This window comes from Magnolia sinica, chromosome 18 (genome assembly GCF_029962835.1).
Source record: "Magnolia sinica isolate HGM2019 chromosome 18, MsV1, whole genome shotgun sequence".
NCBI classification, from domain to species: domain Eukaryota; kingdom Viridiplantae; phylum Streptophyta; class Magnoliopsida; order Magnoliales; family Magnoliaceae; genus Magnolia; species Magnolia sinica.
In genome coordinates this window covers 26806763-26824461 of record NC_080590.1, presented here as the reverse complement: position 1 = coordinate 26824461, position 17699 = coordinate 26806763, and the positions used below count along the sequence as shown (strand labels likewise).

Sequence of the window (17699 nt, the reverse complement as noted above, 5' to 3'; positions counted from 1 at the left end):
TTGAATCAAAACTTCGTCTTCTAGCTACGAGGCCCTCCCTGGACGTCGTCATCGAGCCATATCGACGGTGGGGCTCTCTTTCTGCATACACAAGTGCGTAGGCGGGGTGGTGTGCGTGCGCGTGCGGGTGTCGTGCGGGCATGTGTGTGCATAATGTCCTCATCACATTCACAACTAGTGCATTATCTAGCTTTAGGCCCAGCCTGTTGACTCTCCCTTGCCCGACCCCCTGTCGCCCTTCCAAACCCACAACTTGACCACTCCCTACCCTGCCTTGCTTGATCCTTAGCCTCAAGACTTGCATTCAGAAAAGATACTTTAGAGAAAAATGTTGCTTGCACGGTTGAAATGTGGTTATTTTCAATAGGAAAATATGAGGAAAACATAAGTATGTGCCGTGAAGTGCAGTTCGTTGCAATATGATAATAATAGACGAATGGATTTACTTTCAGCCTTGTTAAAGACACACCCTTCTAGATAGATTTTCTCCCTTTAATTTGAATTGCCCCTATGTCTGCCTGCAAAACCTACCTAAGCTATCAAGGACAAAGAATCACATTCTTTAGCTTTGTACACATAGCTTATCCTCTTGCAGCTGTATCCAGACTGTTCACGTTTCATCACTTGATGGATGGCCATGTAAGGTCTTAGGTTGATGATATTTTGGAATCTATGAATTATTTATATGGTTTTATTTTCCATTCGACTGATGGAGCACCGGCCACAAATTGAATGGTCCTTGACATGGGGAGAAAGCGACATGATTGTGTTGAAAAACAATGCTTAAAAGTTCATTTCTGCCTTTTAATGTACCTTACTAACCCTACTTTTTGTTTTTTTTCCTGTTATTCATTCTTTTCTTCTTTTTTGTTTTCTTTGTAATATCTTTTCCATATTATTTTATTTTCCCACAATTTACAGAGAAGCCTTATGCCTTGTTCATGAGACTTTTGCCTCATTCCGTTGCATTCCTTTATGCTCTTTTTATTTATTATTTATTTTATTTCTTTTCATTACAGATGACTTTTTGGTGCTTGCATTCTTTGACTACGAATTAAACTAGTTTGAAGTGCTTATTAATCTAGTTTTCTCCACTTAGAAATGTTTTGGCACCTTTTCGATCCATACTTCTTATCAAAAGTATCCCAGTTGCTTCCCTTGTCTGTTTGGAATTCTTAATTTGTTGGCATAACTTGGATCTTGATTTTTGGAACAATACAATGAACTTGCTGCACTTCACCCTTATCCCTACTGTCATGGACATGCATGTCACCGTGTACATGCAAGCTCACTAGCTGGCACCTTCATGGCATTCAAGAGTTTAAAAGTTGATCTCTTTTAGTAACTGGAATATTTTTCCTATCATTTCTGAAATCTCTTAAGCTTTATTTTGTTTCTCAGGATACATTTTAACTGTGCTCAAGAAGCATCTGGACTGCATCTTTCCGTTACAGGTGTTCTGGGCTTCCGGACTGTTCACCAGGTCTTTTTTCTTATTTCAATGTATATTGAATATTAGTTGGAAAATCCAGTGCCTTTACTATAGGTCTTATGCTTTGATGCAGGTAGAGGCAAAGGCTCAAATGGTGCTTGTTACTAACGCAACTGAGCAGAAAAGTGGCAATCAAAATGATGTCATGGAAAGTCATGCACTCCGGAGATGTAGTTCTCCCCTTGAGGCAGATAAGATGGTCACTCATTCTGATGATCAACATGAGAATTGTGACATACTGATGACTCCAAGGCTAGTAGAAACTGAGAAAGATGCTGGGAGTGATGCAAGTGCTATTCAAAATGGTGGTAGTGCTAAGGCAACTCTAGATGCGAACCAGCAGGCTGTGATCCTGGCACAGTGCCTTTTTATTAAAAAGAGCAACCCAGATGATGAGTTGCAAGGTTGTCTGCTTGTATGTAAATGGATATGCATGTATGATTTTGGTTCTCTCATGCTTAATGCTTAATATTTTCAGGCTCTTGATCTTACTGATATTTAAGTCTTCCACATGCACAAATCGGTTTACTTGAGGTCTCTATGCTAAATGAAATGGAGCATGATGTATTCACCCCATCCAAACTGTCTATCATATCCCTCACATAAGAAAACATACAGAGCCCAAATATTAGATTGATCCAAAACTTAGATGGGCCACAATATATGAAACGTATTGAGTGGGAATACCCACTATTGAGTAGAACGAGGGGCCCACCGTTTTGTGTACATATAATCAAGGCTGTTCTGATCCTTCATCCAGTCCAAATGAAGCGCCAGCAGAGATTCACGCTGTTTTGCGACTCAGATGTGCCCCTGTGGAATTTAAGTGTGAGTGTTCGTTCTGAGCTTGATCCCTTTTTTATGGCCCACCATAGTTTTGGATCTATATGAGTTTTGGTGTCTAGGGTTTTCTGAGGTGACACATCTAATTGAAGGTTTGGATGCCCCACATCTGCTCGATACCACTGTAAGCTTATGGTGGTACCGGTACCACTAGAGTGCGTTTGGAGTGAAATTGTTTTAGCCTTTTGTTGTTTGGAGCTGGAACTATTGTATCTATTGAGTGATCTCATTACATTAAGTATCAGCGGACAATTTTATCATAATCATTATGGTATTGCAAATCGTAAGGGGCTGAATCAAATAGTACTGTGTATCATAAGATTTTTCCGGTTTTCTTAAAAAATCAGAAAAAATATGAAAAAAGTTCTACATAAATAAGAAAAAAGAGAGAACATATGTCAACGATCCACCTTCCATCAATATGCATCTAGAAAAGTAACATGCCCTAACATTATCAATCGTGAACCTGCATAATGGATGTATATGTGTCATAGTCGCTCATAATAAAGTTTAAATCATTCCACTCCTTCCCATTTCTATACATTTTTAGTATAATTTCAAAAGAAAACAAAATGTTCAAAATGTATCTCTCCTTCAATCTTCATGCATCCTCCCCTCCATTCTTGTCATCCGTGGCGGTATCATCATTGTCATCATGAAGAATGATATTTTCTTCTTCATCATCTTCAAATTCGGATGAAACTAGTTCTTTCTTTTCAACCTACTCCCCTTGCTTTCCCCCTTCTCTTTGCTTCTTATAGGAAGCTTTTTCTAGGACCTACAATACAAGATAATTGTGTCTTATTATATTATCAATTTAACATAACTAGTTACTAGATTCACTACAATCTATATTTGGCTATACTATGTATTGACTAGAAAGCTGTCTAAATTGAATGTTTGAATTTAAAGCATACCACATTTCTTATCTTGTGATCCTAAAGACCCAAACCCTTTAGTGGAAATCTCATTTTTGTGAGACAATACTCACCTTGTATCTTGTGTTGGGGATGACTATGTGATACGTCCCATCATGGGAGAAGTATTTCCTTTTCCTTCTTTTCTTCTGTTTTCCCTTAATCCAAACAGGCCTAAATATGTAAGAGTAAAGTTTTCCCATGGAGGGTTTGTGTATACTACCAGTGGATGATACTACAGTATGTGGGACATCCAAATAAAAAAGGATGGAAAACTATGAGTGTGTTACAAAATTATGAATCATCATTTAAAACTATCTTGTCTGTACATCTTTCTTCACTATATTGGTTTTAAAACCTCCAGTCCCTTGCAGTTTCTTTAGACTTTGTAACATTACTTGCCTAGTCATTTTAACCCCTTGTTTTATTGCTCAATGTGACATTAATAGTTTAATTTTATGTTTATATGTTGTGTTACCATACAAATGATCAGCCTTTTAGTTTGCATGTGGTTACGTATAACATATTGATAATATTCTTTAACGTTCTTTTAAATGTGAAATTGTATTTCCCTCTATTTTAGGCTCATTTACCATGATTCTTTATTTTGTAGGATGGCAGATGGCCCCATTCATTGAGGCTATTGACGGTCAACAATTGTCATACTTTATTGTAAGTGTTATGAGTTTTTAAATATTGGCAGTTCTAATATTATGTTTCATTTTGTCCTAATCTTGCAAATGATTACTACCTAGCAGTGTGATGTACGTGGATGAAGTGAGATGGATAAAGCTTCCGAATTGCCTACAATATCAATCTCACTACTTTGGGAATAAATAAATGCAATTAGTTGGAAATGAACGAATGCATCTCAGATTTAGATTTTGTCAAATGAGTTGGATAGTATTGCGACATTAAATAATGATTTGTTGCCCCAACCAGATACAAAGCATCACAGCCTGTATGAGCATAGAATCATACCATGCTTGTATTGAACATCACACCAATAGGTTTGTATTGATCATCACACCAATAGGTTTTAAGGAATCACTCACCAAAGCAAGGGAATCTCCATAAGCATAAATCCATTTTGCCTTCAAGTATTCATGAGAGTGTCTTTACATGTTTATATCTTCTTCCAATGCAAAAGAAGCTCTAATATAATCTGACCATCTATTAGTCCTAATTCCACCCATTTATGTTGATAAAATATTAAAAAGGGAATTTTACAAAAAAAAAAAACTGCCTAATTAATATGGAATTACATTCCAGTACCTTTTTAAAAAAGCTACCTCATTAATCAATAAAATTATCATTCTGCTACCTTCCATTACATTTCTTTAATAGCTGGTTGGGTGGGCATGCAAGCCAATGGGTTGGCTGCTTAGGCGGGCCCCACCGTGATGTTATCTAGAATCCACTCCAACCTCCATGTGTGTCACTTCATGTTAGGCCAAGGGCCCAAAAATCATCCCATCTGTGATTCAGGTGGACCACATGATTAGAAACAATTTACAAGGCAATGATTGCCCTCCAAACTGTTTCCCTTGGTATGGCCCACTTGAATCACAGATGGGCCTGATTTTTAGGCCTCAGGCCTAAATTTTAGTGTGACATCTAATGGTTGGAGTGGATTTAGTATAATCATCATGGTGGGCCCTGTGAAAATCAATGATACGTCTCTCCCAACTGTTTTCTTTGGCATGGCTCATCTAAATCACAATTTAGCTTGATTTTTGCCTGTGGGCCCAAATTGAGATTAGGCATCTAATGGTCGGAGTGGATTTTGCATACAGAACATGGTGGGCCTAACAAAAAAATCAAGTCTTAATATCCCTCTCCGGCTATATAGAGAGATTATTTAGAAAAAAGGGAATTGTATGGGACACCCCTCTTGACTTTGATGGGCCCCACCATGATGTTTATGTATGATCCACTCCGAGCATTAGATATTTATTGCCATATTAGGCCTAGGGACCAAAAATCAGGCTGACCTGTGATTTTGGTGGGCCACGCCAAAGGAAACATTTAGGAGAGAGACGTCCACCCTCAATTTTTATAGGTCCCACCATGATAATTATATGAAATCCAATCCGACTATTAGATTCCACACAAAAATTTAAGCCTGTGGCCCAAAAATATAACCATCTGTGATTCACGTGAGCCACAGTAATGGAAATAGTTTAGAGGGTGAGCGTTGCCCTATGCACTATTTCCAATCATGTGGTCCACCTGAATCATTGATGGAGCTGACTTTTTGGCCCTTGGCCTAACATGGGGTGACATACTTGGTGGTTGAGGTGGATTTTACATAAACATCACGGTGGGGCCCACCTGAGCCTCCGACCCATTTGCTCACGTGGCGGACGTGATGGAAGGTATTGGAATGATAATTATATTGATTAATCTTTTGGAAAAAAGTACTAGAATGTCAATTCCCTATTAATTAGCTATATATATATTTTAAAATTCCCTAATTAAAAACAACCAAAAATCCCAATCCCTAAATTTTGTGACAACCATATAAGCCTTCCCTAAATCACCATAACTTGCTCCCGTGATATGAAAATTGCACGAATTTGGCTTTTTCTCAAAGCTAACTCAACAAACTTTCAAATGGACCAATTCCATGTCATGCATATATCGTTTGATACCTGAAAGTAGCCTACAAAATTAGTGACGAAAATACTAAATAGAAGCTTGTTCAACAAGACATAACTCTGATTACAACTATTTTAGCAATTAACCCTTTTGACTTCTGGACCTACAGTTTGACTGCGTCATCTTTGGGGTCCACTATTGGCTGGCCCCTAGATTGATCAGACCATTATTAAGGTCCACGAAAGTGTTCTGTCATACTATGTGGTCCAGATCTCTGATCGGACAGATCGTGGGGCCCACTCATGGGGCCCACTCACAGGCTGCGCCACTGATATGTTTGGGTCAATGTAGAAATACTCAGGTATTGCTAATCATTACATCAAAACAGTGTCATTGTTTCAATATTTTGCCCCTAAGTTGAAAGAAATTAGAAATGGAGATTGCTACAGGCAATTTCTTCCTTGTGTTATTTTCTAGTGGTATTGTTGTCATTCTATCAAAATGACTGGTACGCTTGTCGAATGCAACTTGGTTCCTAAACAATTATGCCATATTGGTGGAACTTCATATGTGGAAGCTCCTTACAAAGACGAGTCAAAATTGACAGCTATAACTAAATTTGCGCGAGTGGCCAAGAGTTTTCTTTCTCTGTTACTCGCATGCAAATAATGCACAAAACAGTTTGATGTAGGGCAATGGCATACCTGCTGTTCTCATTCTAGTGTTGTAGCTGAGTATTGGTATGGCTTCACCAACTGATGCATTGGCTTGTCTATGGTTCTAACTTTGTGATATTCATATTTCATTGCCTATACTTTCTATTCTTTGTTGTGATAATGTTAGTTTTGTCTCTATGGCGACAAATCTGTTTTTTTTCTTGCATGCATGAAACACGAGTTTTACTCTCATTTTGCTTGTGATGTGAGGAAGTTGCTAGAGGGCAGATCTGCTTCATGTTTGTTTCTTCTCAACAGTTGGTTGATATTTGTACTAAGTCGCTTCCTTGGATCGTTGCCACTGGGTATGCAGCAAGCTAGATGTTTAACTTTTGCCCATGTACATATTGAGGGGGAGTGTTAGGAAATAGTGGTGAAATTAACCAATGGAAAAAAAAATTGGTGAAATTCCTATTGAGAATTCTTGTAATTCTATTACCTATGAGGGCATTCTCATAAGGGGTGCGCTCTAGTGGTATCGGTACCACCACGACCTTGCGGTGGTACCGGCCATAGGTGGAGCTCATGTGATGGGTTCACACTATCCAGCTCATCTATTAGATACTTGACCTAAAAAAAAAACCTGGGGCCCAATATTTAGCCCAAGCCAAAACTGAAGTGAGCCACAACAAAGGAAACAAACTGGGAGGGGATGCCCACCTTGAATTTCAAAGGGACAAACGTGAGTCGTAAAACAGTCTGATTTTTGGCCCGACCATTCATCTGGCCCGAGTGAAGGGTCTGAAGGGACTGGATTCTATATATATAGCACCATAGACCCCCAATCTAATAAATGGCGGGTGTTCCCTCTCAATATATTCCATGTTTATGGCCCACCTGAGTTTTGGATTGGGTCGATTTTGAGGGTATTTGGGAGGTGACTCATCTGATGGACGGTTTGGATTCCGTGAACAAATCACGTGGGCTGCACATCTAGCCAGATACCACTGGAACACGCCCCTTCTTATAATCTATATAAATGTTTTTGATAGGCTTGAGTTGAGTGGATCTCTCCATATAGGCTTGAGAAGATTCTAGAATTTTCCTAGAACTAGATAGACATGAGAGACCTATAGGTACTGTACCTTTGTGTTTGTTCTCATTCATTCAATAGAGAAAACATCTCTTGTGCTTCAGTGTTCTTTTCAGATCAAGTGGGCCTTTCATCTGATTGAACAAGGGCCCATGACCAAGGAAATTCAAAGAAAAGACAACACATTGGCCCTAATGTGGTGCGCCACCTTTTTGAGGACCATGGGTGTGGTGGTGTCAATCTGGAGCCCAAATTGGCCATGCATGAGAATCTAGTTGAGGTTCATTTTTGTGAATGCTTGGAATTTTGGGAAGTTCTAGACTTTACGAATTCCAGAAATTTTAGGTGGGACCTACGCTGATCATTTTTGGTCCTATGGGGCTCCCCCCAAGGTGGCCGCTTTCTCATGGTTGGTGGGCAGAAAGAAAGTGTTGACAATTGACAAGACAACCTTCAGAAGAGCGGTGTGGCTATTCCAAACATGTGCTGCTTATGCAATCAAGATGCTGAAACCATCGATCACCTTTTTATCTTCTGCGCATTTACTTTTAAAATATGGCTGCACTTCCTAGCCTTATTCGGGTTCTCTTGGGTTATGCCGGGGACAGTTGGAGAACTTCTTTAGGTTGGCATGGGGGAGGTGTGGCCAAGAAGATTGGGACTCTATGGCAACTGATTTCACTGACCGTTTGGTGGGCTGTTTGAGGTGAGCGGAATAGATGCCGTTTTTGGAACACCTCAGGATCGAGCGACGCAACGGTAGCCTTCATCAAAGCTTCTGTCTTTGAGTGGGCTTCCATTCTTAATGTTTAGCATGATCTTACAGTCTGTCTTATGGCTGCAGTCCCTTTGGGATCCCCTTCTTATTTTTTTCCCGTTTTGCTTGCAAGCGGCCTTCAATAAAATTTCCGTTGCTCTTAAATAAAAAAAAAATATGGAGGGCCAGTTTAAATTTGTGTCTTCATTAGTTACTTAGCCAAAGTTAATAAGTTAACTAGTAGTTCAAGGGTAAGTGGGTTCCGATTTTAGTTTGGGTTCTGAAAGGTTCAATGAACTTTATGTGTGGGAGATGAGGAGGAATCTTAGAGCACAAGTAAAGAGAAAGACCTCATTTTGTTTTTGAGTGTGTGAATGGAACTTAGAGTGTTGGATGTGCGACACTTCCGGGTTTCATATGGTTCATGTGTTTGTGACAAGTCCTTGTTCTCTAAAAAAGCAATTGAGTTTTGAGTTTTGTACACAATTCGACGTGTCACTTTTTTTTATATTGATTAAAAAAAGTTTGACATGTGACTTCTGTTAATTGACATATTTTGTACACAATTCGATTGTCACTTATTATTATTATTTATTGATAAACAAAGTTTGACATATGACTTCTGTTAACGTGACACTTCTACCGTATTTTTCCATTTCTTATAATCATATCAGCCTATGTAATATCTTGACATGCTCAGATTGGCTGATTTTTATTTGTTTGCTCGATTAACTTATCACAAAAATGTTAAATTACTCTTCAAGGGGAAGTATGTAAAATTCTGGAGACTCGGGTGAATAAGACTGCAGTAATTAAAAATCGTCATATGCTTATGTTAACATGAGCTTTGGCACTCTCCGTGTGGAGGAGCTTCTAGGATCTATCCTTCCCTTGGCTACAGTGTTTAAGCTAACCTAACCCATAAGCTTAGGATATTTTATATTGACTTGAAGCTTTTGTTATAAGAAACTTGTAGCTTTGCATGTTTTTTTTTTTTTCTTGTGGAAATTGCTAATCTTCCATGGGTTGGCATAATTTCTTTTCATTTGTAATTTAGTATTTGTAGAATTCTTCCTTTTCCAGATTAGGTGCTTCTGTGACATCCTACGCATTGAATGGGAGTCTACTCGCAGTCGCACAAAGCAGCGTGCGTTGGTGATGTTGGATAAATTGGTAGAGTTTTATATGCTTATTGCTGCCATTTGTACACACTATATTGTTCTTTATTATGCATATGATATGCTCGATCTTTGAAGTTCATGATATTTTCTCATCAGTGCTTGACAGCTTGGCCTCTTTTTCTTTTTTTTTTGGTTTTGCTAAATGGATATTCATTCTGACCTTTAGCTAAACAGAAATTCATTCTGACCTTTAGTAAAACAGAAATTCATTCTGACCCTTAGAAAACTCTTGCATTTCTTGTGGCATTAATTTAGATTATTTAGGAAGCAAAATTGGTCACATAAGTTTCACTCTGACCCGTCTGTTGTCGCTTTCTACACTTCTTTTTTTCTTTTCAATTGCAAATGTTATATCGTAACGTTAATGGCTATCCTTCTTAGTGTTCTTAGTTGGCTTAGTTGCTCAAGTAGTGCCAGGGTTCCTAATGTCCGGGTAAGTGGGAATTTTTAGTAAGTCTTGGTTTTGATACAAGAATTCATACAAATTTTAGGGGGTATCATTGGGCCTTGTTGGTCCAGCTAAGGATTAGTTTCATGATCCTTTTAACCAGGTGCCTTTCTTTCTTAAAATCATGATTTGGGTTCTCACTCCCACTCTTGCTTCCTCATTGTTTATGCTCTCTAACATTTTGAAATAGATTCTTCTCCACTCCCATGCCCGGCGCTAACATTATGAAACAGATGCTTCCCCGCTTTTGCACCTGGTTCTATTGCCGCTTCGCTTCATGCTTTGTCCAACTAATAAGTCTCACCTACCAATTTTTCTAGGTTCGAGCTTTACCTGATTAAGGTTCTGTTGGAGTGATAAAGTCCCTTGATATACATTGATACACCACACTCTGACAACTTAAGCTTTTAGAGTAAATAGTTGTTTGACATGGTATTAGAGCGGAAGGTCTTATAATCGAATCTCAAGAGCAGCAAATATGCCTTGCTAATATATTATTCTCCCATGGGGGGTCAGGAAAATTAGGTCCAGCCCAGGGACCGGGAATTTAAGCCCTGCCTATTTATGGTGTGAGTGTCCCTCCACCCTTGTCAGTATGTTCCCTTGCGGAGTTCCCACCCCGCACATGCGAGGGGGTGTTAGAGTGATAAAGTCCCTTGATATACATTGATATACCACACTCTGACAGCTTAAGCTTTTAGAGTAAATGGTTGTTTGACAGGTTCTATATGGCCCTAGCCCGACCTGTATGCCATTTCTATACTTAAAAGTTTGAATGTAATGATATGTAACAAACATATCTACAACTAATATGCATTCTTATTATCATGGTGTGAACCCTGCTGGGCTGAACCTACCTGACAAACAACCGACACCTAAGAAGGATGGGAGTTGGCGCATGTGTATCGATAGTTGAACAATAAACAAAATAACCGTAAAGTACATATTTCCTATACCACGGCTGGACGATATATTGGACATGCTAGTGGGGGCGAAACTGTTTTCCAAATTGAATTTGAGGAGCGTCTACCATCAGATTCGTATTCGATCGGGTGATAAGTGGAAGACAACATTTAAATTTAAGACCAAGGAGGGTCTGTATGAATGATTGGTCATGCCCTTTGGACTCTCGAATGCATCTGTTACGTTTATGAGGTTAGTGAATCAAGTTCTGAAACCATTTATTGGGTGATTCGTGGTGGTTTATTTTGATGATATCTTCATATACAGTCAGAGCGAGGCAGACCATGTGGGGCATCTTAAACAAGTGCTTCAAGTGCTCGCAGAGAACAAGTTATACCTTGATTTGAAGAAGCACGGCTTCTTAATAGAGAGTCTCTTGTTTTTGGGCTTTGTCGTGATGTCCATGTGGATGAAGAGAAGATGAAAGCCATCAGAGAATGGCCGATTCCGACGAAAATTCATGAAGTGCGAAGTTTTTCATGGGTTGGTGACATTCTATCATTGGTTTGTGAGGAACTTCAGCACCGTCATGGCACTGATCACCGATTGCATGAAGGGGCATTTTTAGTGGACCGACAAGGCTGACAAAAGTTTTACTGAAATTAAGCAGATGTTGCTCAATACCCCGGTTCTTGTACTTCCCAGCTTTGATAAATTGCTTGAAGTTGAATGCGATGCGTCGTAGTTTGGCATTGGGGGTGTGTTGTCTCAAGAGGGCAGGCCGGTAGCCTTCTATAACGAGAAACTTAGTGATGCTCGTAAGAAATAGTCGGCATATGAGCTAGAGTTGTACACAGTGGTTCGACATTGTGGCATTGAAGGCATTATTTGATTCAATGGGAATTTATACTTTATATGGACCACCAGGTCCACAAGTTTATTTATAGCCAGACTAATGTTAACCGTGTGCATGCTAGGTGGGTTTCTTTCTTGTAGGAATTCACGTTCGTGCTGGAGCATAAAGTCGGGTAGCAGAACAAGGTAGTTGATGCGCTTAGCTGATATGCAACATTGTTGGTCACCATAAGTAATAAGGTTATCGGGTTCGAATACATTAATGACCTATATGCCGATGATGACGACTTCAAGGACACGTGTATTAGATGCCAAGAAGGTCAGTCCAGTGACCTCCATATTCAGGATAATTTCCTTTTCAATGGAAATCGGTTGTGCATTGCACGGAGTTTGTTGTGAGAGCGTGTTATCCAAGAGCTACATGGAGGTGGCCTTGACGGTCACCTAGGGATGGTCACAGTACACTCCATCGTCGGTACCTGATGGCCCTTGGGAGGATTTGTCCATAGACTTTGTGCTAGGGCTTTAGTGGACCCAGCGTGGAATGGACTCTGTGTTTGTTGTGGTCGACAAATTCTCAAAAATGGCTAATTTCATACCGTACAAGAAGACTCTTGACACTACACATGTCGCAAATTTATTCTTCCGCGAGGTTGTATGACTACATGGTGTCCCAAAATCTATCACCTTGGATCGTGACATTAAGTTCCCCAGTCACTTTTGGGGGACTTGGTGGAGGTGGTTTGACACCAAGCTATAGTTCAACAATGCATGTCATCTGCAGACAGATAGGCAAACCGAAGTGATGAATCGTACACTCGGGAACCGTATACGATGCATCTCGGGTGATAAGCCCAAGCAGTGGGATTTTGCCTTGGCTTAGGCAGAATTTGTGTTCAACAATATGCAAAACCATTCCACCGGCAAGTCTCCATTTGAAGTTGTGTATGGATGAGTACCTAAGCATACTCTTGATTTGGTTCCATTGCCCAAGCTTCTAGGCGTGAGCGTTGCTGCATAACATATGGCAAACCGAATCATAAGTGTACACGCTGATGTCAAGGCCAAGTTGCGAGCATAACGACAAATACAAGGAAAGGGTTGACACACATTGGCGCCTAAAGGTGTTCAACGTGGGCAACAACGTCATGGTTCATCTGCGCAAGGAAAGATTTCTGACCGGGACGTACAACAAGCTGAAGAATAAGAAGATTGGGCCAGTACCTATACTTCGTAAGATTAATGACGACGCCTATGTTGTTGACCTTCTTGAAGACATGGAGATCTCACGCACGTTCAATGTCGTGGACTTGTACGAGTATCATGAACCGGTATTGGAGGATAACTTGGGGACAAGTTTTTTTTACGTGAAGGGGATTTGATGTAGGATGTGGAGCAAGCACATTCCTAACACAAATGGACCGGAAGAACCCCAAAGGTAATTCAACAAAATTCAATATAGTTTGATCCATCGAGGTCAATTGAGCTGATAGATCGATCGACCGATCAGAACTCACATAATTTTTTAGTTTTAGTCTTCGGACATTTTTGGGCCATTCCAATCAATCGATTGACGATCCGATCAACGGACGGCGGAAACTTCCGCATTTTAAAGATTTTATTTCCTTAGTTTTTTAGGTCTCTTCAGATTGCGTTTTAGGGTTTATTTAAGCATGCAAACTCGTTTATTTTAGATAGTTATCAATAAAATTCTCAAACTTTCTTATTTCTCTTGTTGATTTGAGACATTTCTCATGTGGATTTAAGAGGGCCTTGTGGATTCAAAGAGTTTATCGTTCGAGGAGGATGGTGATTGTCCTCATCACACCCTTCCCTACGTCAATCCTTGGTTTGAAAGTGCTTTTGGAGATGCTTCTTGAGTTTTAAGATGTTAGATGTATCACTCTTTGTAACGACGATATCATCGAGATATACAACTAATGCTATCATGTCCTTATCATTGTTCTTCATGAAGATTGTGTGGTCAACCTTACTTTGATAGAAGCCATAAGTCAACAACACGTTACTAAACTTGTCAAACCACACTATTGGAGACTGCTTTAAGCCTTAAATTGCTTTTTGAAGTCTATATACTCTCCTAGTCTCCCCCTAAGCAACAAATCCAGGAGGTTGCTCCATGTAAACTTCCTCAATTGTCGCCATGAAGGAATGCATTTTTGACATCCAACTGATAAAGAGGCCAATCTGATGCAGGAAATGAAATTCAAATATGACATGCAAGATTTCAGGCTTTAAATCACACTAGTTCAGAAACAATTACACAAAATTCCATATCCCACACAAAAGTTCGAGCATTCAATCAAGGGGAATCTATGCGGGTCCAGGCCTACACATGTTAGGGTTGGATCAATAAAAATTATGGACCAAACAATACTCAAAGGGAAGTAAATTCACCCACACATGCACAGAAATATGTCCTCAATCCAAGGGGTTCACAGGTTTCAATTCGGAGAACCCTAGGTTTAGGAAAAAATGGCAAATAAATTGGAATTAATGCAATCCAGGGTTAGGGTTATGAAAAGTAAGCAAGAGAGTAATGAAAGAGGGAAAAAACTGGACCTGACAACAGTCCACGGGCGCGGTCAGCGGGCCAGACCTGACGCACGTGCGCAGGGGCTTGGCCGCATGTGTGTGGGGGCCACGAACCCGGAAGGCGACTTCTTCGGTCTAGTCGGCTAGGGGTGGGCTCCAAAACCCCCGATTTTCAGGCCAATTCGATATACGGTCGGTGCGTGGTGCTCCGCTAAAGTTTCAGCCCTCCTGCAGGGCCAGACTCCAAAAATCTGCTGTAGATGGGAAACGTCTGCAAATATTTATGGATTTACAGATGGGATGATTGTAGGAAAAGAGAAATATGGATGGTAGGTGGGGGCGAATCAGGATAGGTGTGGCTTCGCACCACAATAGTTAGCCCTTCGAGGAAGGGAGGGTTTCACACCCAATTAAATCTCCACAACTCAAGAATTTAGAGGAGCGCAGAAATTTTATTAATCTTCAATGAGAAAAAAGACTACAAGGGGTACCTATTTATTATAAAACCCTATACCCCAAAACTCGCGCAAGGTGCGCAACCTATTACTTGGTGACGAAGTAATAAAAAATAACAACTCATCAAAATAATGTAAACCGTCTATGATATTCCTAATAACAATAATAAGCAAAACCCAAAGTACTAGATTAATTATAATAGTGGGCCATGATCATTAGAACCCATGGTAGGCTTTACATGACTATCGGGTCCACTCTAACAAACCAAAACGCAGTCCTCTAACTAGGAGGCCCTCCCTGGACATCGTCATCGATCCAGATCGATGGTGAGGCCCTCTTCCTCCTTGGGTATGTGCGTAGGGGGGGCGTGCGTGTGCGCGTGATGTCCCCATCACAATCCCTAGTAATTGCAATAAAAATCAATACTCGAACAGAGTTTACTTTCTCCATAGGAGAAAACGTCTCCTCATAATCAAGTCCTTGGGTTTTTGTATAGCCCTTGGCAACCAAATGGGCTTTCAGCCGCTCAATGGATCCATCCGCACGATGCTTGATGGTGTAAACCCATTGACACCTCACAACCCTTTTTTCCAGCAGGCAAATCAACTAACTCCCACGTATGAGTCTGGTACATGGCAACCATCTCCTCTTCTATTGCCTTACACCAAGCAAGATGTGTTAATGCTTCATGGTAATTTGTGGAGACAGATGCATGTGATAGGGCCATAGTAGAAGCATGGAAAGATGGACTTAACGATGATAATAAATAAAGTGAGATATAGGATATTGGGTGCAAGAGCAAATACCTTTTCTGGATGCAATTGGTAATTCCAGATCAATGACAGTGGATGAAATGGAAGGGTGCTTGAACCAGTAGGGCCAACCTATTCGTTAGAAGATTCTATATGTGATGTGGTAGAGTCGGTAGGTTCTGAAAGATCAACCATTGAACGGGGGACTGTAGACGAAATTTGTATGGAGGATAACTCCCTCGTACCATCAACAATGGTGAAGTAAGGAGAGATGGGTTGCAGAACCGAGCAACGAGGTTGTGGAGGTTCTTGTGGAGCCGGTGGGAAGGAACATGAAGTGGGATTTTGGGTTTGCTGGGGTTACGGGCTGCGGTAGGGGGTTTAAGCGGTGGGTTTGAGGGCTGTGGCAAGGGACAACATAAGTGGGGTCGGGTCTGCGGTGGTGGCTGTGCGGTAAGGGGTGGGCTTGCAGAGGCTAGGGGCAACATCGATACCATGTTGAAGCTTAATTTAGGATTAATTAAGAGAGATTAGGGGTTCATAACACCCTCTCTCTAATTTATATTAATAAATTAACGGGAAAAATATACGGTAGTCCATAGGACCACTCAAAGTACAAAGGGTCCCACTTCGAAACCATTTGGGATATTTGAATCCCTTTTTATATTGAACAACTCTATAATTTGAATCCTACGATTTAATATTCAAATTCCGATTTACGATTCAAATTATAGTTGCACTCTTCTATTTTAAGCTTCAATTGGCTTTCATTTTATGTTTTTAAATTGGTAGGGGCTTTAAGAATTGTTTAGAAAATACCTTTTAAAAAGAAAAAAAGAAAAGAAAAAATGACTCGTTTAGAAAAGGTATATTATTTTATTTTGTTCTTTATAAGATATTAAATGATATATCTTCTCTTCAACGTTAAATCATAGAGCTTTTTTTTTTTCTTTTTAAATTTATATATATATATATATATGTGTGTGTGTGTGTGTGTGTGTGTGTGTGTGTGTGTGTGTAAATAATTTCTTACTTCTAAATTAGTTGAAACACCAAATTCATCTGACTTATCTGAAATGTTTTTATGGATGGTTACAATCATGTTGACTTTATATGCATCGTGGAATGACTTATCTGAAGCTTGAAGTGGTATACTATCTAGGGGACAGGAGGCGGGCTTGTTTAGGGGTTTTATAGTGGAAAAATATCCGCTGGGAATATGTAATCTTCCTTTCGCAGACAATGCACTCCTGTTTTGTGAGGCTGATGAGAATATGGTCAATTTTTTGAGTATGACAATATGTTGGTTTGATGTATTTTTAGGTTTGAGAGTTAACCTCTAAGAGAGAGTTATTTGGGATTAATCTGGCTTCGAAGGTATGTCTTTCTTTAGCTGATTCCTTTGGTTGTAAGGTAGGTTGCCTCTCTACTCTCTATTCGGGGTTACCTTTCTGCATTGGAAAACCTCCGTTATTTTTGTGAGATAAGATTATTGAAAGAATTGAGAACAAACTCTCCACTTGGAATCTCAATTTGTTGTCTCTAGGTGGCAGACTGAATTTGATTAAGGCCTCTCTCTCTCGAATATGCCTATATACTTTTTGTCTCTCTTCTAGTGTTTGAAGTCCGTTATCTTGGAGATCGACAAACTTCGAAGGATTTTTATTTTATTTTGTGGCAAGGAGGGTTCACAGCTAGGAAGTTCCCCTTGTTAAATTGGAGGGAGGTTTGCACTCCTTACAATGAAGGGGGAGCGGATATTAAAAACCTTAAGGTTGTTAATAAAGCCCTCCTGGGAAAATGGGTTTGGAGATTTGGAATGGAGACCGATAGTCTGTGGCGTCAGATCATATCTGCAAAATTTGGTGTTTTGACAGAAGGGTGGTGGATAAAAGGTTCCTCTCTGTATAGAGCATCCTTTACGTGGAAAGTTATAGCCAGGGTGGCCCCATTAGTATTTGACAAAGTGTACTTCTCTCTCTGGAACGGTTTTAGAGTTAGATTTTGGTTGGATTTATGGTGTGGCTTCCCCACCCTGGCTGAATCTTTCCCAACCCTTTTTGCTGTCAGCCTGAAACCAAATATCTTGTTTAATGAATGCTTTATTGAGGAAAATGGTGGAGGTATTTGGCTTCCACCCTTCCATAGAAATCTATTCGATTCAGAAATCCAGGAATTTGCTCTTCTCCTTC

General features: G+C 40.0%; 1 protein-coding gene across 4 annotated transcripts in view; it reads left to right on the top strand.

Moving 5' to 3' along the window:
• The window catches only part of LOC131232476 (uncharacterized), a 40400-nt gene that overhangs the window by 13532 nt on the left and 9169 nt on the right, over nt 1-17699 (top strand). For 3 of the 4 annotated variants that reach the window (XR_009164861.1, XM_058228733.1, XM_058228735.1), the window contains exons 4-7: nt 1402-1483; nt 1566-1896; nt 3866-3924; nt 9443-9532. Coding sequence is in view for 3 of the 4 variants with exons in the window: in XM_058228733.1 (XP_058084716.1) it covers nt 1402-1483; nt 1566-1896; nt 3866-3924; nt 9443-9532 (562 nt within the window). In the remaining variant the exon portion in view is untranslated. The remainder of the gene's footprint in view (nt 1-1401; nt 1484-1565; nt 1897-3865; nt 3925-9442; nt 9533-17699) is intronic. The other variant, XM_058228734.1, reaches the window with a different exon arrangement.